The following is a 21,125-nucleotide window of genomic DNA, read 5'->3' as shown; positions in this document are numbered from 1 at the left end:
TTTAAATGATGAAATCTTACCGCCTCCTGTGGAAATGTGCAAATACTTTGCACTTTGCTTGTAGATATAGACACAGTGCTTATTTGAACTACTTCTACATACTGTTAGCCACTGCTTGTTTAAAGCTAATCATATTATTTGTAGATTAAATCTGCAAAGTAACGATAGTAAATAACTAAATGGATAAACCACAGTCTACGGAATACACAGAGCAATATTTCTCTTTATAATGTGCTGGAATAAACTGCATAAAAACTTTATTGAAGTACTGGCATTTCAACACTGTGTGGTAAATGACATGTTATTATTATATGTCTTTTTATATAAAAACATGCGAGCCTCCAATACCATGGTTATATCATTTCTTTATTATTTATTATCAAAACAAAGTAAATGCTATAATTATCATAATATTATTCACACATATAAAAAATTATCAGCTACTGGTAACATAATGCCAAAATGAACGTTCAGAGGCAATAGGCAAAAGCAAATCTGTCATCCTGAAATCTTCAGGCTGGTCATGTAATGGTGCTGTAGTTCATAGTGGAGAGCACAATGATGCACATGTTATCGTCTTCTTAGGTTTAGCTGCCTTTCATCTTCATCTGGCACCATCAGATTGTCCACGGAGAAATGGGCGTCATCTCCAATATTCTGGAAGAAATACTCTTCACTTTCGCAGCTCTGCGTTCCATTCACACAGTCTTTGAGTTGTGCCATCTCAGAGCTGTTGCTGGCATTGCTGTCCTCAGTGCTCTTGCTGGCGTCACTGCTGTCGCTGTTTTCGCTGGTGTCATTGCTCTCGTTGCTTTCGCTACTGGTGCTCTCACTGCTGTCACTGATGGCAGCTGTGGTGTCGGTGCCATCGCTGGTGTCAGCGCTGTTGCTGGTGGTGTCGCTGCTGTCTGTGGGGTTCTCCTGCAGTTGCAGGTTTGTGCTACCCTTGGACTGTTTCTCCATCAGCTCGTTGCTCAGGGAGTCCATCTGACCTTTCACCTCTGTGCTGCTGTTGTACTCTGCACTCAGGACTTTGACTACATTTGCAAACACTCGGACCCAGCTCTGATGCAGGAAATAAACAGAGGATAGCGTTACCCAGCTGTAACCTCAGCTGAAATGAGACACAGTTTAAAATTGAGTGAGATTGCAAAATGTTTGTCTCACCTTTCGAACATTCTCCTCACTGCCCATGCTGTCGTCTTTGGTTTCGGGCATAGAGTCGTTCTGTGGAAAAAGACAATCAACTATATGAGTCAAGAGCTTATATTATATGTTAACATTAAGCAATAATACCAGGTTTAGTAAAATATTTTATTTAATTTCATCTTACCGCGCTGTCCTCATCTGATTGACTGTCACTCTCCTCTGAAGTCTGTTTGTGGAAAGCAAAGTTTTATTTCTCCAATAGAGACATACATAGTGTAGCAAAAATAACTAGTACAATAAGAACATTCATCTTTAAGTGCATCTATATTTTTTGTTCTGTTAAGCTAAGTTCTTACTGGACTTTTGTACACTAAAGTCATGTTTTTTTTTCTTTTCTCATTTCTGTTTTTTTTTTTCTTTCACTCCAGTTCCATTTCATTACACTTCTTTTCATTTTTATTGTTGGGTTACACCCATAACTCTAAAACTATGACAATTTTGAGATTTTTAACATTGCAACAACAACCTTGATAAGAAATGTATGACAGTAAAGTTTAAACAGTGAAACTGACCCACCTTGTCCTCTGATGTGGATTCTAATGATTCTGATTCTGAACTCTGCAGAAAAACAAAACACATTTACAGCACATCAGTTTATTCAGATCTGTGTGGTTAGATGTTTGTTCATGCATCCTGTGCAGATATTTGAGAATCTAAGTGACTTACTTGATTTGAGGCGTTTTCCTCAGAACTCTGCAACACAAAGAGAAACACAAACCCATTTAGGTGAAAGTCAGCAATCAAAAGTGATGCAAAAAGTCAGAAAATATTCATTTAGTCATTACTGGAATAAATGTATGTGTTACCTGAAGCTCTGAGGTATCATTTTCAGAAGATTGTGAAACAGACAAGCTTTCAGTCTGGGGAAGAAAAAAACAAAGTAAGCACACACCACAATATGTTTAATTATACCCTGTAAGTCAAGCAGCAACAATAATCACATTCATCTCAGATCCATTCATGTCAGCCATCGCTTGGGCAAACTATTGCTGCAGACAAAAGATGCTGTGAACAATAGTCCCTGAAATGGGAATTGTCTTGAGGTCTGAAGAAACTTTAAGTACCCACACCTATTGTTTGGTTTTCTGCTGACTGTGACGGAGGAATGCAGCTTCAGTGCAGTCAAATGAATTATGTGTGGTTTCCTCAATGTGCTGTTAAAACCAAGTGTGGTGCAGTTTTGAAAAAAAAAAACAATATATCTGATGGTACTTACTGAGTTTGAGTCAAGCTGACTTGATACCAAAGAAACATTGTGTAAAATCTGTCAGACAGGAAACAGAGAACATTGTCATTAGGAGGTTAACACTAGAACATTTTTTATTTCTAAACATGCATGTTGCCCTTGTCTGTGTCAAAGTGCCTTAACCATTCAGGACTTTAATGTTGCCATACGTAGGAGGTTCTTTCAGGGTCCACTGGACCCCAAGAAAGAATATGTGCAAAATATTTGTTGGTATTCATTATAGACTTTTATACTAAGTTAAATACATTTTCTGATAAGTTGACATATTTTCGGTTCCAAATGTAAATCCTAAAGACCCCAAAGTCCTGAACAGGGTTAATGTAGTAGATATTTTCTAAGTGGAGGCAATAGCTTACAAGTGTTTAAGAACAAAAAATACCACAGGAAAAACAAGTAATGTTTACACTTATTGTGCTATTTAAAAAAAAAAAAAAAAAATCTTTACTGTCGTAATGCTCATATTAAATACATTAAAATGCACTGTATGTCAGCACAGAGGCACCTTAAGTTTTTTTTTTCACTTTTATGAAAACAAAAAGTAATTGTGTAAACTTTTAAGGTTTAGAAACATTGCATATTGTTGCATAAACAGACTTTTCTTTCAAACTAGTTTCATACTTACTGGATTGGCAAAAACTGCTCCAATCAGGCAAAATGTTATAATGGTGACCTTCATTCTGTAACAGAAAGACATAATTAATATTGTCCTTGATTCAGTTGATTTTAATCACTTTGCAAGCATCAATACATAAACATTCATGTTTTGCATTAGCAAAGATAAAGAATGTCTGAACGCATTAATGTTGCTCTTGCACCTGAACTTAACACAAACATAAAAGCACAGACTAACCAACAACATTGAAAGTTTTTAGAAATCAGACAAAAGTGACCATGTAATGAGAATGTGTGCTGCTGTTAGAAAAACACAAGTTATGAACAAAAACCAAACAAACAAAAACATATTGTAATCAATCAAGGAATAATCACTTACCTTTTTGTCTGTTAGAGTCAGAGCTTCTGTAAAAGATGTTGTTAGTGGTCCTGGTAGAGTGTACCGTAGCAGCAAACACCAGAATCCAGAGTCTGTCCTGAGCCACGTATGGAAGCTGGCAGTTGAGGCAGTAAAAGCTCGATGTGTGGATTTGCTGTAGGAAACTCCAAGGAGCGCTGTATATATGTAACCTCAATTAAGGCGATTGCATCACTTCCTTCCGGGCGTCTCTGTCCTGTCGATGTGCGAAGGTGTATTTGTTCCGGAGAGGGAGCTCAAAACAAACACACACTGGCACGTTCATGATTGTATATACACAAAAACACACACACTCAACTGTTTCATTCAGTCACTAAATTTCCTCCGCCCCCTCTCAAGTCTTTAGTGAAATATAGTTTAGCATACTCAACCATAGGGTTTGTGGCCTGCTGAAAAAACAAACTCTCCCACTCAGAGAGGAAAAAAAGTTCCAGACGGTGTAATGCTTATTTCCGGTGAAATGGAGGTTTTTATCTTTACTTTCTTGTTAATAGTTTTGTTGTTGTCTAATATTAAATTACAAAGAACAGGTTGGAGGAAGTGCAAGGGTGGGTAAGCTAAAAAAAAGTCATCTGAAATTGGAACAAATTAGCCCTGTGGTGTTTTTCCAAAGGATAATTAAACCTGCAACTTCACATAACCTGAGTGACATGCCTCATTAAGGTTAATTGCACTATTTGATTTATTGTATTTAAAAAAATCTAAAGTGTATTTTGTAACACATTGCCTTCAGTTTTGCATCGGAAATAAGAGTAGTTCTTGGAAATGGGGCATGTACAGTAGAAAGCCTAAATAAAGACGTCTACATTTCCTCCCTGAGGTTGATAATTGCTTCCTGGATGTCCTTATATGGCCAGGCCCAAAATAAGATTACAGAATTCCTTGTTTAACCTCACTTTGGATTTTAACCGTGCAAAAGAGGCCTGTAATTAGACTGGATGTTCACCAGTCCAGAGTTTTCTGCCAAACCCACAAGGGGAGGAGGGAGGAGAGGATGATTGATGCTTGTTGTGGCACACAGACAGTCAACAATGTCTGCAATGTCATTCACCCCGAGGTTACTTAAGTTTTAGTGACCCTTTTACCCTGACGTCTGACGCACCTTGTTAGTGATATTCTTAATGTAACACTTGTCTGACTGGTAATAGACCCATGTTACTCAGATCTGATTGTGGTGGGAAAGTCTGGGTTATTAGTAAATCATGCAAAAATAGTGTAGTAATAGTTTGAGGAAATAATGCAAATAAGCTGCTGGAAATTATTCTGATGTTGCTGAAGATCACATCATGATAGTAATACAATGAGAAGTCGCTGAGGTTCAATGTATATGTTTAACAATGGAAACAATAGTTTACAAAATAGTTTTACTGTTGCTTGGAGCTTTCAATCACATGATCCTCAGCATCACCGACTTCTCTTGACACTTCTGTGTTTTGCGAGATAATGTTACAGAAACAACGTGCTATTTTATTAACAGGACTTTTTTTATGTTGTTGGTGAAAAGGTTTGTTTTTTTATCCTAATAGCCTAAATGCCAGAAATCAGTGGCTCTTGAGGTGAACCTGTTTTCTTTTAACAAACATTTGTCTGACTTTTTCTCATCATGTCAAAATATTAACCCCTGTTACTTACCTGTCATTGCCTTTGTTAGTTGCTTCAGGAGCACAGACTTGTGATGGAGGGACATCTAGTGGTCAGGATTGTGCATTACTTCTGTACCAAAACACTGTGGTTACGTTTGGAATGGTTTTGTTCTACCATAAACAGCCTACGCATAACAGTTTTCAAATTTTCACCAACCTAAAAAAACAAAAAACAAAAGCCAAAACTGAAATTTAATCAAACTGCAGACCGAGACATGCGAGCAAATGCATGAGATTATCCTTAATTTTAAAAATGTTTAAACCTGACAAATGCTGTTTTTGAAGACACACTCGGGTGTTGCTTTTTAGACTTGTTTGTGCTTTTAGGAAACATTTTTTTTAGAGGCAGATGATTGAGTTTAAGTTCAGTGTAGGATCGCATTGTTCGCCTCTCTGTAGACCAAAGACCCTCCCAAAGTTAGCATTGGCATCCTAGACCCTGAAAAAAAACTTTGTGTGATCTCTGTGTGTGTGTGTGTGTGTGTGCATTTGTGTGTGAAGCACGCCAGTTTGTGTGGACAGTGTGTGTGCTGTCTTGAATACAAAAGGACATCTTCACAGGTTGAACACAGGCACGTACTGGTGTTTGTGCGGGATTTTCATTTTTCTGGAATCCGCCAGCCTCAGGTAAAACTCTTATTACAGAGACTTTGACATTGTTTTGCAATTCAGTTTATTAATGAACAAGTAGAGGTGTGTGCACGCGGGACATCTTTATTACTTATTGCTTTGCAATGAAACTGTTGTGTGTTGTCAGCAGCGACTACTGGCTCGATAACACTGTAGCCTCTTTAGAGAAAACTCAACTTTGTCGATCTTGATCTTGAAAGTGATTTGAATGTTATTATTGTACATATCAAAAGATGGTAACTTCCAATATACTGTCTACACTGTGATGTACTAATATAATGTACATAGCATTGACAAATGTAAATGATGCTTACTCACGGCTGTGCGTTGTTTGCATGTGAACAAGTTTTTTTTGTAGCTGTAAAGTATCCTTAAAAGCATTAAATTATTTTATTAAAAATGGGGCATACATATACAAATATCATCTAATATGACTAACTACTTGTATAATTAAATCACTGTATGCTTTAAACAAACAAATGATACTTCCAAATTATAAAGCTCAAATAAAATTTAGTGATTTATTGCTTTTGGTTTATTTTCATACCCACATCCCTCCTGCCTGCACCTACTTCAGGTTTGCTGTGCTGAACTATTATTCCACTGGACAGATTCAGTAATGTCTGTTTTGTTTCTGTCCAGAGAGACAAAAAGTTTGTGGACTTAGTCAACTTTTTCCAGTCTGGTAGCTTCTGATGTTTACTTTAGCCCTGAATGTGACTTTTGAGAGCTGGGCGCATCTCAGAGGCCCGTAGCCTTGACAACAGCGGAGGCCCATCCCACAGCTCTTCTTGTCATGAATGTGTTGGCAGCATACAGATGCATTCATCTGTTTCAGCTTTGAAAGATGTGCCAAGTTCTCATCTTTGTTGTGACCAGTTAGAAGTCAGAATATAATACACTGGTTGTCTGTGACTTGCACTTTAGCCTTTTGTTAATTAAGTTTTGCAGATATTCAGTTGCTGAACAATAACATGAGTTGCATATAATCAATTTCTAAACAATTTTGTCCCATGCTGAAGCTTTTCCTTTCAATGTTACAGGTATGAGGGCCTGCTTAGTGTTCCTTTGCTTACTGGCAGCAACTCTTGCCCTGTCTGTGAGTAGCAAAGTCTTTTTTTTTTTCTAAGTTTGACAATTGAAATTTGATGCAATGGATGTAATGTGATCTCTGTTTTAGTACTGCAATATACTGATAAATATCTGAAATGATTCCCCATTATGTTTAGGTAAAAAGTAAACCTCATGGAAAACATCACGGATTGCACAAAACTTTACACACAGCCAAGGAAAAGGTAGAGTGGTGCATTAAAGTATTTTAGGATTTGCTTTGAAAAGAACATCAGGAAATTTTAAACCCTACAATTAACTTGTTTTCTCTCACTTGTTTAAGGATGTCATCACAGAGGAGGCCAACAAGCCTCAGATCTTGCCTACTTTAGTCACATTTGAGGCCAGAAGTCAAGAGCAGGAAGATGAGGAACTGAGCTCCGAAGACAATGCTAATGCTAACAAGGACGATGAAGAGGTGACCGAAAAGAGGGAGAAAAGCACCGCAGTCCTGCTGAGCGAGGAGGAACTGGTAGATCTCCTGAGGAAAGAGGCAGAAGAAGACGAAGAAGCTGAAGGAGAGCTGGAGGAAGAAGAAGTGGAGGCTGACAAAGGCAAGGTGGAGTCTAGTGAGGCTGAAGAGATCACTGAGGGTGAGGACACTGAGGGGAAGGAGGAGAAGAAGTTGGTAGACAACTTAGAGGAAGGGGTGAAGGAAGAAAGTGTGGAAGATGAAGAACAAGATGTGGACAAGATGTCTCTGGAGGAAAAGCAGGAAAAGGTGGCTGGCAAAATGGCTGACACAGAAGAGCAAGCGGCACTTTTAGAGGATGCAGATGGCAGCACAGAATCAGAGATCCCGGTTGATCTTGACTATGCTGCTGATAGTGGCCTTCTGCAACCTCTACAGATTGTACCAGCTAAAGCCCACGCTGATGACACCCAGTCGAATTCAAAACCAGATATTAAAGAGAAGGAAGAACTACCCAGTATTGCTGACGACTATGAACAGGAAATGCAAAACACTGAGGCTGCAGACAGCGAGGAAGTGTCTGATCAGGACAAAGTCAGAGAGCCTCAAGAAGCAAAGACCAGCGGAGAGCTTGAATCAGGGTCCCGGCTGTCTGGAAAGGAGGAGGAGAAGAGCAAGAATGAGAGTGGAAGTCAAACCAAAAGAAAGACAAGGAAGCAAAAGAAAAACCAGAGGGCAAAGAAGCACTCTCCACAGAGGGATGAAACACAACCTGGGAAAGAGCCGAGACAACAGGATGCTCAGGAGTCTGAAGGCCGCAACATTGACAACACAGTCCACAAGGCAAAGAGGAGAAGGGCAGGGAAATGGGTAATGCTCACATCAACTTTACATTTACTTTGTTTTCAGAAGCAAATCATTAGTTTTACATTAACAACTTTCTATTGATTATGTTGGTTTGGTAAAAAAGACTCTAAAAACATTGTACACCACTAGCCCAGCTGTAAATGAAGACAGTGGAGACCAAAACTAGTGCAAATAGAAATATCTGCACAGAAACACAACTTCACATTAATGTCGATGTTGTTCTGGTTCTGCTGTATGTGCAAATTGGCAACTGTTAGTGCATCAACTAAAGGTGTCAATATGTCAAATGGTATGTTTATAGCCAATTTCCACTGCCCCCAAGTGGCCAAAAATGAAGTAAAATGAAAAATACAGGTTTCACCATGGTAGCTTGATGTTTACTTTTGCAGTTCTGCTGCAATCTGATGTGAATATACATCACTGAATAATTTTTCTATTTCTATTCCATATACTTTTCCAGGGTCCTTTAGTAGGTATGAATCCAGTGCAGATAAGAGCGACAGTGGATTTGTACCCCCAGTCCAGGCCCTCTGTTGGTGAAGGCCTGCATCCCTCAGAGACCCCTGCTGGTTGGTTTTTATTATTGAAAAGATAATGTTTCTGGGTCTGTTCATACACCCAGATATCCATGGGACAAGTTCTATATGTTAGTTAGACAGCTGTCAAAGAAAAAAAACGCTGGAGGATTATCAAATCAGATGCTTAACAACATTTTAAGTTTAAAACAAAACTGATAGCATGTTCACATGATGCCATTTTAAGCAATGTTCTTTAACTGACAGTTTGAAACTTCTAAATTAGAAATGTATTCAGTGTAGGCTGGTACAATGTTCCACTCTGAGGTAGTTTTGTATGAAACTGTATCTTTCACAAAATTGGATTTTGGTTTTGTGGGATACTACGTCCTCCATAGTGCCAGGTCAGCACCAGCAGCAGCTTCCCGTATACCCACAAATGCACTATCCCAACAGTCTCACAGGGGAATCTGCTGACTGGATCATTTTGCTCAAACTTCCGCATGAATAGTGCCACTCCGCTTCACAGCCACTACCAAAACACAGCTCTGCAGGCTTAAGGAGTGAATAAGAGAGATCAAGTTGAATTTAATCACTGTACCAACTCTAATGACAGAGGAATGTGGAGGACGATGCAGAGCAGTTCTAACTCACTGGTGTCAAGTGTCAGGAAAATATATGATTTACATTGCTGTTTTTAAAAACTAGATAAATTATAGGTCAGAGATAATTTCAGTGTTTGCCTTTTCTTTTAGATCCATGTGACAATTTCCGTTGCAAACGTGGGAAAACATGTAAACTTGACGCAGACAGTAAGCCAGGTTGTGTGTGTCAAGAACCGTCACAATGTCCTCCCAGCATGAATGAATTTGATCATGTGAGTATGCACAGTCTTTTTGATGACTAGACTGGAAAACTTAGCTTCTGTTTCATTAATGCTGCTACTACTGTTTCCACTTAGGTTTGTGGGACAGACAACAAAACGTATGATACATCATGTGAACTTTTTGCTACTAAATGCAATCTGGAGGGCACAAAGAGAGGACACAGACTGCATCTGGACTACACTGGGGCATGCAAATGTGAGAGTTTAGACTGTGTAGTTTAAGCTTTTTATTATGAGTCGGAGGGGGAAAAAAGTTGTTTGATACTTCTCTTTCTTCTTCTTTGTCAGTAATACCTGCATGCGTGGACACTGAGCTGATCCAGTTTCCTCTACGTATGAGGGATTGGCTGAAAAATGTGCTGCTGCAGCTCTATGAGCATGACTCCATATCCCATGGCTTTCTCACCCCTAAACAGCGTTTTAGAGTAAGATACACTAATATAAGATATACTCGAATTATTAATAAGATATATTTATATCTACAAATTGATACAGAGGTAAGCTTCTCAGGCATCTGTGCACCACTGAATTAGCCACAGTTAGGAAGAAGATGGTGGAGAGTTTATAGTACATTTTTAGAGAGATTAATATCTTATATGTTTGCTAATGATAAATGCATCAACCAACTAAAAAAATGTATGCAGTCTTTTCTGTACACGGAATGGCTCCATATAGCAGCATAACACAATACTTAATAAATCTCAAAAAATGTGATTGCTGCAGGTTTAATTAAATTTTCTGTATTATCATCAACAATTACTTTGCTGTTTGTTGTCATTTAGTCAGCAAGTGAGCTGGTCTGACAGTTAAATAGCACACAGGTGAAAATAAACAGTATGTTATGTCAGTGGATCAAACTGTGGCCTTTTGTCTTCTTTAGGTGAAGAAAATCTTTGAGAGCGAGAGACGCCTTCACGCTGGCGATCACTCTGTTGAGCTGCTGGCGCAGGACTTTGAGAAAAACTATAACATGTACATCTACCCAGTACACTGGCAGTTTGCCCAGTTGGACCAGCACCCCTCTGACAGGTACATTTGAATTTTTTCATTTAATTTCACATCCGTTTATGGTTCATTTTAGCAGGGACAGCACAAATTAGAATAAATCACACCAGAATTGGCTTGCAGCTGTGTGTATTTACTGAGACTAATATTTAATTTGGTTAACCATTACATTGTTCTCAATAACATCCCAAAATACTTTCCCTAGGTTCTAACCAGTATGGGTTTTAGAAACCAATATTCTGACGTTATGTGAATATAATCTAATAATATAGGTTCTGGTGACTTTATAGCTATTATCTGGATCAACTTTCCTATTAGATAATCACAGCATTGATTACAATCTTTGGATTGTTGACTGTATATTGCATGGACAACAGTAATCCTAAATAAATAATATGACAACTGAATGATCAAATCCAACCAACCCTGACACTCATGGATAGATTGTGTTGCTACCTAGAATTTGTAGTAAACTGCATATTCCTGAACTTCAATCATTCTCTGTTGTATCTGCAGCTAATCAATATGTTAAAGCCAATTCTGGCCCAGTGTAGCCCACGATTCAGTCATGATGTGCACTGCATGTGGTCACATCCAATCTCTGTCCACTGTGTGCAGGTTCTTGTCCCACTCAGAGTTGGCTCCACTCAGAGTCCCTCTGGTGCCGATGGAACACTGCACCTCACGCTTCTTCCAGGAGTGTGACGCTGACAAAGACAAACAGGTTTCCTTTAAAGAGTGGACCTCTTGTTTTGGCATCAAGAACGGTGAGAGCAGCATAATGCCTTTAAATAACACTTTAGCTTAGAAATGTATCAATGAAGTCTTTATATTAACCCAACATAATCACAAAGATGACAGATGAAATTTTTAATTTGTATGTTGCTACAAAATATGTTTGGAATTTGGTGATTTCACAAGCAGTTCTAATTATTTATTTATTTTTTATCATTCTAACTAAATAGCAAAATGTAAAAAATGTCAAAAATGTACATTCTTTCATGACCGGCAATATATGTACAATCTTAGTAACGATGTACCTGTTTAACTGTTTCTCTCCACAGAGGATATGGATGTCAACCTGCTTTTCTGAGCTTTGCTTTGTACTACGTCTACTACACGAGCTTGTGGAAGCTGCTCCAGCATCTCAGCTTGAAACAAGAAGCCTCCACATACCATTTGGCTCCTTTTCTTTATTTTGTCAGGTCAAAATGTTTAAAATACTCTCTGGCAAATAACATGAAAGAAATTCATTTTACCTCCTGCTATAAAGAACAGATGTTGGTAATCATTGCTGTTGTTTTGTGTCAGGCTCAGCTTGGACATTTAAATCGTTGATCTGTAATTTAGACTAAGCTGCTAGAATTGTGTTTTTTTTCTTTTTTTCTTTTTTAGGATATAAGTATTTTTAGACAGTTTTATCCAGAATCTGCTTTCTAATGCATTCCAACTTGGGGGAAAGTTTACAACAGCATATTAATAGAAAAGGCACTGTGCCCTGCTTTAAAAGAACTGTGGTTTGTATGTTAGAGTGATTTAGAGCAGAATTACTCTTTAAATTATAAAGGTTTAGTAGACAATTTAAAATCCTTGTGTTATACTAGTAAATGTAAATCTGTAACTGTGTTGCTTAACTGAGAAGCAAATGCTGTAAATGTCTGTCTTCTGATCTTAAATATAGCTCTAATTAAAGTTTTACGAACGGTTAAAAAAAATGACACAAACTATTTCTGTGCAATGATATGTTATGATCACTTGTGTTTCTTTAAAGTCCTGAAATAAAGAATTAGCCTCTTACTGGTTCATAGTCCTACTGGACCCCAAAAGACCCTGGAAAACGCCTCTTTATGGTCTAATAGCAGGTTTTATTCACTGGTCAGCTTCTGTGTGTCTTCATGAGATGAACATATATGCATGTCCTCTGGTTTGAAATGCAAGTCACTGATACCTGGGTTTGGTTTGCCACTTAATCCTGAATAATAGCCCTCTGCAAGGCAACAAAGCAAAAAATAGCCTGCAGCTTGGTCATGATGATTACAGTAACTTGTTGTTTTGAGATAAAGCATTGGACTCTGATTGGACCTTTCTTGGTGATCACTGAATCTGACACTCTCTATATAAGTCAAGAAAGAAGCAGCTCTTCGCTTGTCGACCGTTTGCTTTCATAGGGACACAAACATGTTCTGCATACTGTGGGTTATCTTTCAGACCCTGGCTGTTTTGGTGGAGGGTGGCGTTTCTTCAGGGAGTGCTGAGGCACTTGCCAAGGGGAGAGTGAATAACAATGGAGGAGCAGCAGCAGCCAACAACGCCAATGCTGGAGCTCAAAATGGGGCTCCACTGAACAGTGAACCCATTTTGGCACACATAGTCCAACTCGGTGGGGCATACTTTCTCCAGCCAGTTGGGAACCTTGTAGGACAGGCTCCTCTACAGCAGCTAATTCCCATTGTAGCTCTCCAGCCAGGAGGGGCGATTCCTGTGGGGCAGACAGGTGGCGTCACCGTGAATCTTCAGGGGCAGCAAGCCAGGGGTGGGCCGGTCACGCTGTTTGCGGTGCTGCCACAGAGAAATGCCGGAGGAGACCCTCAGCATGCCGTGTTGACTCCAGGCCAAGCCCAGCTGATCTCCGTGGCCGGGTTAAATAACCAGCAACAACTGGGTGGTGTTGGTGGGGGTGGAAAGCCAGCTGGCAGAATGAGGTTTCAGCGTTCGGTTGCAGCTCGCCTCAGGAGGACACAGCCTCCGGTAATGAAGGTGATGGATGAAGAAGAGGAGGAAGAATGCTCTGGGATGGAGAAGGAGGAGAAGCCAGTGAAATGAGACCACAAAGCTGTCACAAATGTCTCATGATTCTCTCCTACATTGTGATTATGAACCCTGTCTCATGACAAGCTGTTCATGCTTGAGTGCTATAAATCACTGTCATCATAACTAAATAGCCAATAAATGAATTTTAAAAAATTGAACTGCTGAGTTCTTGTTGGTTCCTTTATTTCAAAACATAATCACCTGTAGCCCTAAATACGTCTCTCCAAGTGTGCTTGACCAAAACACTGAATAAAATCAACCAGCGTCATGGGTGTGGCTCCTCTGATGGCTGTTATTTTCATGTAAGAGACTAGTAAAAATATACTCAAGCTTCTATTTTGAGTACGCTGTTTGTACCTTCTTGCAACATGGTGATTTGTGTCTCTAAATTCAAAAAAAAAAAAAGAAACATCCTAAACCCATAACTCAGATCATTTTCTGAATTCCTTGTGCAGCTGATTCCCGTTGAATGAAGTCTACAACATACTAAAAAAAATCCAACCTCAAAAATGATATTTACACAGGGAAATACCATTTGTCACAACATAAAACTGCAAACAGGAAGAAAATGTTTCTTAATTGGAACTGCATGACAGTATGTAATTAGTGTAAAGCTCCAGACCAGACTTCCAACAGGGTGTTTACCTGGTCTGCTGTGGGCTGCCCTGTCAGCAGCAGAAAAACCATTCCCAGACAGCCTCAGTATGTGACAAAATAACCAGCCAACCGCACGGGGAATGGATGTAATAGCTCCAAACATGTTGAGAAAATGTGCTGAGGAGAACATGACATTCTGTATCTGTTCTTGTCTCTTGGTAACATTTGAGGATTTTACAAATTAAGAGATGTTAAGATAAGAAAAAATTAGATAACTTTAAAAAAAAAAAAAGAATAAAACAATCTCCTGTGACACTACAATTTGTAATGTTACAGCAGCAAAAGATAGTACAAACACTTAGGAAATGTATTTTAAAAACAAAAACATAAAGTATTAGATTATATAAATAACAGTGTTGCACATGTCAGTGATGTTGCACAGATTCCTTTGTGAATAGAAATACTGAGAGATGTATTAATATTATTATTGCACAGATTATTATCTATATCTCACAGATTGTATGTGAATAGAAAATACAAATATATGTTCTAGTATGTGTAGAACAACAGATATTGGGTTTGGGTTTTAAAAAAAAAAACACAGACTATCCATCATTCACAGGATGTGTCTGTATTGTACCGAGAGAAGTGCAACAGTTCTGAGAGTTGCTGTGTGCTCATTAGGGCTGAGTTGACAAAATGGTTCATTTAAGTGCTGTTGAGGCAAGTGAGAATTAAATTGAGACAATTTTAAACACATCGCAATTTACAGTTAGGCCTTTAGGCATACCTGAGACAAGTATTTTCCCTTTGCATTGCTAAATTATAAATATGCACTTCCAGACATGAATTAAATTTCATTCATAATTGGTTTGGGTAAAGCTGCTTGCTACAGTCAGTAAAATGTTTTAACACACACACACACACACACACACACACACCTGTTTTTCATGGTTTAATCTACAAAAGCACTTGAAAATGATGTCACTTGTTTGCCTCCTGTAACCACAACCCGCAACTCTTAAATGGTTCGTTCTGGTTTTTAGTCAGTTGCTTCCAGAAACCTCCAGAAACCCTCCCAAGACACTGAATCATTCTGTTATTTTTTGCGGTCACTCAGCTGTGTGGAGAACAATGTCAGATGGCAGAGCAGGGTCAAGTGTCTTTGAAACTAGGATCGCACTGAATTACATTTCTTTAAATCTTGCATTGTAGAAAAATGAAGATGTCATATATCACAAGTTCCCATGACACACAGGTGACAAATATAGTGTGTGAACAAGTCAGTGTTCTCTGCTCTAATTGGCTCATAACAATCTTCTGTGACAGATAAAAGGTGCTCTAAATACAGAAGGTTACAGTGATCCTCCTGGGTTCATAACTTTTGAAGCAAGAAAAGAAGCAAGAAATATATGGTCTGTGAAGTTTTCTGTTTCTCCTTTTACAGATTTCAAAGTGCAAAATGAAGTTTCTTCTCCTCGCCACATTTGCAACCATCATCTGTTATGTGAGTATGGACTATCGATGTGTCTGTCTGTCTGTCTGTCTGTCTGCAGTGTAACATCTTGTCTTTTTTCTATTGCAGGCCAGTGCAGGCAAGGTGAGCTACAATCAGACTTTGACTTTAAGCACATTAATCAAGGTAAGGCCATAATAAATAAGACATGACTTTTCCTGCTCCACACAGAGACAGAGGCTCATCGTAGCCATGAATGGAGGCATGTTGCCAGGTATGAATGGAGGAGTAAATGGAGTAAACCCCGCAATGATGGCTGGAGGTCTGAACCCAATCGTGGTAGCTGGTGGTGGAGCAGGTTTTATTGGGCAGCCCCAGTTTGCTCAGGTCAGTCAGTCGGGTCATCATATGGTCAGTTGTTAGAAATATGACACAGTCAGCTTCATGACACGTCTCAACTTTTGAAACCATTATTGGCTAACTGATGTAAATTCAGATTGTTGCAAACTCAATAGAGATAGCTAATAGAGCTATCTCAATATGAGAAATTATAGCCAAATAACACTGATATTTCTCCTCTCACAGTTTGTTCCTGGAGTTCCTGCATTTGCTGTCCGGGCCCCCATCCCGAACGTGTACTCTGTACCTGCAGTCAATACGGTCAGTGTGTTAACAACACAAAACTCATGTAATATTGTTTAACTCATGATTCTGATTTGGATCTTTCTTGTTTACCACCAGCTTCCTTTCATGGGAGTTCCTCAAATGGCCCCAGTGAATCCTCCTCAGCAACCTCTGATGGTAATGTCTCACCTTTTTCACAACATCAGTTACTGTTTCTCATTTGTAGAAATTTAAGAAATTACATGAAATTAAGCGTTGCTATCTTGCTGTCTTTGTTTAGGGCGTCACAGGTGGTGCTGTGCCACAGCAACTTCCTCTTCAGGTGGATCCACTCAGAAGATTCAGGGTAAGAAACATTCAGTCTGTATTCACGTAGACTTTGAATTTAAACTACACTGACTATATGTTGCTCTGTGACTCTTCAGCGTGAGAATATGAAATCAGAAAACACCTTGAAGGCTACTGTGGATACTCAGGTGAGATTATGTCAACCACAAGCAACGATCTTTGACAGAACTGCAAAAATAATCAGCACTGCCTTGTTAGGTGTATGCTTTTTGGCCTGTTCTGTTTCACAAATTATTTTTTTATTTATTCACCCATTCATTCACTGTTGTTCATTATTCCCTCAGATCCCTGCTCCCACTATGTCAGCAACAACAGCGGCCCCTTGTGATAACGATGATGACGAGAGTTAAAGAGACACTGTTACTTTAACATGAGTGTTTACATTTGTAATATCCAGTATCACAATAAAGCTTGACTTCTGTGACTGCATATGTCTATGATATGATGAAGGATGAATACAGTGGTTCACTTTATGTATTACTTATTTTGAGAGGCCAAAAATATTTCAACAATAAAATCAGTTAATTGGTTAACCTGTTTGTTTTTTAATTAATGAATTCTACGTTTGTATTTCAAAGATTTCACACAAACATATATATTTTTAACCAAAACATTTTCACCAATTCTATACAATTTGCATGTAACGTTTAATGGATCTCTGCTGCCATCTAAAGGACAAAGTGTAAACCCCCCCCCCCCAAAAAACCAAACATGATACAGAAGTAGGTTTTGTGACATAATTGCAAAAACTACATACAACAAGCATGCACATCCATGTGATGAGTTCTAGGTGCTGGACAACAATATATATAATCTGGGGAAACAGAGTCCACACTCAAGTATAGATGCTTCCAATAACCTTTATTAAAATGTTTACCCTCGAAATGTCACCATGAGGGAGTAATTTTATTCTGATTCTCAGGAGTATCTACACTATTGTCCTAACTTTTCTAGCTCTACAATGGTGCAAAAATAGCACCAGAATCAGACCTAATAAGGCCTGAACTACAAATAGGTTACACTTTCTGAAGCTGAAGTTCACTCAGTGTTTGATTAAACAGACTAGAGGACTCATAGCACATAAGTCACCTAGATGTGAGCTGGGAAATCTGTCAGATAAAGTTTTGCTGTTTTTTTTTTATTTTTTATTTTATGGGTGGCATAAAATAACATCAACAACAACAAAAACAACAACAACATAGGCGCACAAAATGAAAATCAGCGTATGTCATAAAAAAAATTTTAAAAATCAGTGAACAGCAGATTTCATTAAACTGCTTAAGATTCACTGTCCTGGTATTGTGCACGCTGCATGACTGTCAACTTAAACAGAGCTAAAGCCATTGTTTTTCTGCTATCAAGAAGGCCTACTGGACACATTCACAAACATGTTTAAGCCCAGATGTCATTTAAACCATAGAAAATTGCATCAAAAAACTGCCTGCAATAAGAATACATGTTGAATTGCAACAAACACGCACACAGCCAGACTATTTCTGTTTTTCTATCCTTTACTTCAGTCCCAACAAGGTCAACTATTCGCACGATGATTTGCCAATTAGATGCCAATATCAGTGTGAGCATGATGAACAAATGTCTGACTATAAGCTCCCAACTCCTGTTTTTCTTTTTTTTTCCCCCATGACCTGCCAAATTTTCTTGCGGGTCTTAATGTCCATAATTACACACTGAAGTGCTTCATTTAAACATATGCACATACAATTCCCCTAAGAGAATATGTAGTGAATGAGAACTAGTTCTGGCCAATACAAGCAGATCCCAGACAATCTGACAATTTTGTAATCTGTTTATGTGAAAAGTGCATAACATTTTAAAATAGAATTCTTCAGAGACTTGTTAACAACTTGAAACAGACCATGTCATGGTGTTTAGAGACATGACTTACATCTAATGACATACTTACCTGTCCTGTGTTGTAAGTGTCTGAGTCTGATGCCATGAGAAATGTCTGTCATACTGACCACATATTGTCTGGATGGGTTGGTGGTGGACTATAACAGCTGGCATGCAGAGAATTTAAAAGGGATGTGGACAAGGTGATGAGACAGGCACAGAAAGGGAAAGCAGAACTTGAGAAACGGTAAGACGAATTTGTTTCAGTGAACATTTCTTTGTGTATTGGTGAATTTAAAAAAGGGTTATATGAAGCTTTAAAAAAAGTGGGTGACTTTATTCAGTTGTCTCATGTTTTTACACCCTGCAGGACATCATGAAGCTGCAAACTGCCCTTCTACTGATCTGTCTATTGAGGACAAGCTTTGCTCTGCCAGTGAGTTACATCTTTATGCTGCTGTATGATATATGCACATATTGTACAAGCTTAAAGAACTGTTTCAATGCTATTTTTAATGTCTCTTTTACAGTTGCAGATTGGAATCATTGCAAGCAATAGCAATGAGGTAAACAGCAGTTTAAAAAAAATCATATCTGTTTGATGTACAATATGGAATAATATCAGTCAGTCTAATTCAACCCTTGTGTGTGTGTTCAGATCCTGAGACTGAATGGATTAACTCTTGCAGCTCTTGGACAAACACAGGTACAACTGTGCCTCCACAAACAGCATTGTTTGTCAGATGCTCTTCTCTAACCACCACATGGCTGTTTGCTACCTGGAGTTACCCTGTGCCTTCCTTACATGAATTCAATAATGTCTGCTTTACTGAAACATCTACCCATTTCTTCTCCAGGGCTCTTCAATAATACCCCAGTATGTGCTGCAGCAGCAGCAGCCTGAGGTGCTGCTCACCCCACAGGTGGTGAACTTGAACCCTCAAGTTGCAGGTCCTTTTGGTCCACAGGGGCCCCAGTTGTTGCTTCCCAACCAGGGCAACCAGCTAACACCTATGCTTGTCCCCAACGGCCAGCAAGAGCAGCTTGGGCCTTCACAGGACCCCAACAGTCCCAACGTCCCTCAGCAGGCCCAAAACCCCATGCAGGTACAACAAAGCAGCCCGGAGACACAAGAATTGTGCCGTTACTTCATGTTACTATTGGAGCAGCTGCAGAAATAGCTTTACTAATAATTGTTTTCAATCTCTTTTAGATGTATCCACAGTTCCAGTATCCATCTTATAGATTTCCTCAGCTTCACAGGCAGCAGGTATGAAACCATACTGAAGCATACTGGCCTGTGTGCAAACATAAATATCTTTATTTATATGCTCCCTGCTGATTGAAATTGTTTCTGTCATCCACAGGGCTTCCCTTACTTTGTACCACCATATGGCTATCCTCAGCAGAGGAATACTGCAGTGCTGCAGCCCAACAACGGTCAGCAGAACCTGGAGAGAACCACACAGAGACCACAGCTCCCTCTGCAGGTCAGACATGACAAATAACCTCAAGTACAGAAAGGAGGAGCTCAGTCTTTCAATGCTTTGTGATGAAGGACAAACTTGCTTACAAACTTCACCTGAATTTTGTGAGAAATTTTTAAAGGCATTTTGTTGAATGAACATTTTCTTGGTTAAGACCAGCACAGAAGTGTTCAGTGACCATTTTAATGCAAGCTGACAACAAAAATATTCATAGAAAAAAGTAAAAAACAAACAAACAAAAAAATAAATCTAAATAAATAATGTGTTTCGTATCTTACCTTGAATTACATTTTAGAACTTATACAGACACTGATGACTCAAAGGAAAGACTTAATGATAATAACATAGCTGCACGCTGAGTCATGACAGTGTGAATGTGGTGACTGTTACGCAATGACAGCTATCTGCCATACTGACCACACTGTCTGCCTGCCTGTCTGTTTGTCTGTCTTAGCAGGGGACTGCTAAAAGTTTCTGCTTGCTATAGGGACTCTAAAATGAGATGACAAATGCCAAGACATTAATTATTATTAGTATATATGCACTTTTAAAGTCTTGTAATTGACTTTTCATGCATTTCATCTAATTTCAGCAGGCTTCCAAGCCGAAGCTACAGACAGAAAAAGTGAGTCATCTATCATTTGTTTTTCCTTATTTAGCTAGTTAACCAAAAAAAGAATAGAATTATGTATCAGTTTGCTGTAATAGTTGTCCAGGCTTTGTAACATTGTTTGTTTTACTGTGGCCGACTTCAGACATGGCCACAGGGGACACAGAAAGATTCTACTACAATACCTCCTGATGCTCGTGGTGACACATCTGGGCCTGGGATTGATGAAGTATATATATATATATATATTTTACAACCTTTAAAGCCTTTACATGCTCATGCACATGTACACAAATAATCTTCTGTTACATGATTGCTCTCATTTACTGTGCAGCACTTGACTCTGGATTAATGATCCGCTGTTTTTCTTTTATTTCTGCAGGCTAACGCCAGCTTCCCCTTCCTGTTTGAGCCTTAGACGTCATCTGAGAAATACTACAAAGTGACTTGGCAAAAATGTATTAACGTGTTTGGTGCACTGAAACGTGCTGGAATTTGCTCTTTTCTTTTCACATGTTAAATAAAGAACTTTGCCAAATTCAGTAGATCGAGTGTTTTATTGTAGTACAAAATAAATATTGGCTTAAGTGGAAATTTGTGAATTACATAAATGACTTCCTAGAATACGCCAAAGAAAAATGTGAACGACAATCTCACAATATCACTCAATGTGTGGAAAATGATTTAAAGGTTGGTTCCAAATATTCTCCATAAAACCTATTTGAAAACAAAAGAAAAAAAAACTGGGTATACAGTCTAACATGGCACAATATGTGTTTAAATAG

At 38.7% G+C, this 21,125-nt stretch overlaps 3 protein-coding genes across 3 annotated transcripts; 2 read left to right on the top strand and 1 right to left on the bottom strand.

The window, feature by feature from the left end:
* Positions 1 to 345: 345 nt before the first annotated feature.
* scpp1 (secretory calcium-binding phosphoprotein 1) lies at positions 346 to 20,817 on the bottom strand. Its single transcript, XM_008286465.1, has 10 exons — positions 20,807 to 20,817; positions 3,447 to 3,600; positions 3,078 to 3,132; positions 2,426 to 2,473; positions 2,016 to 2,069; positions 1,876 to 1,902; positions 1,726 to 1,767; positions 1,334 to 1,375; positions 1,168 to 1,227; positions 346 to 1,065 (listed from the first exon to the last, which is right to left on the bottom strand). The coding sequence occupies exons 3-10, from the start codon at positions 3,129 to 3,131 to the stop codon at positions 571 to 573; spliced, it is 822 nt and encodes a 273-aa protein (XP_008284687.1). The 5' UTR covers position 3,132; positions 3,447 to 3,600; positions 20,807 to 20,817; the 3' UTR covers positions 346 to 570.
* Positions 5,674 to 12,350, top strand: sparcl1 (SPARC-like 1). The gene is made up of 11 exons (XM_008286453.1): positions 5,674 to 5,755; positions 6,802 to 6,857; positions 6,988 to 7,053; positions 7,152 to 8,150; positions 8,608 to 8,716; positions 9,418 to 9,539; positions 9,624 to 9,744; positions 9,837 to 9,973; positions 10,429 to 10,577; positions 11,172 to 11,320; positions 11,618 to 12,350. Exons 2-11 carry the CDS (start codon positions 6,804 to 6,806, stop codon positions 11,644 to 11,646), a joined length of 1,935 nt encoding a protein of 644 aa, XP_008284675.1. The 5' UTR covers positions 5,674 to 5,755; positions 6,802 to 6,803; the 3' UTR covers positions 11,647 to 12,350.
* On the top strand, positions 18,620 to 20,882 carry odam (odontogenic, ameloblast associated). The gene is made up of 9 exons (XM_008287469.1): positions 18,620 to 18,679; positions 18,774 to 18,809; positions 18,902 to 18,949; positions 19,101 to 19,349; positions 19,457 to 19,513; positions 19,611 to 19,733; positions 20,323 to 20,355; positions 20,486 to 20,569; positions 20,723 to 20,882. The coding sequence occupies exons 1-9, from the start codon at positions 18,620 to 18,622 to the stop codon at positions 20,756 to 20,758; spliced, it is 726 nt and encodes a 241-aa protein (XP_008285691.1). The 3' UTR covers positions 20,759 to 20,882.
* The last annotated feature ends 243 nt before the right edge of the window (positions 20,883 to 21,125 follow it).

The sequence above is a fragment of the Stegastes partitus genome, unplaced genomic scaffold, assembly GCF_000690725.1.
Source record: "Stegastes partitus isolate 25-593 unplaced genomic scaffold, Stegastes_partitus-1.0.2 Scaffold11, whole genome shotgun sequence".
Lineage (NCBI taxonomy): Eukaryota > Metazoa > Chordata > Actinopteri > Pomacentridae > Stegastes > Stegastes partitus.
This window is presented reverse-complemented; position numbering and strand designations above follow the sequence as displayed.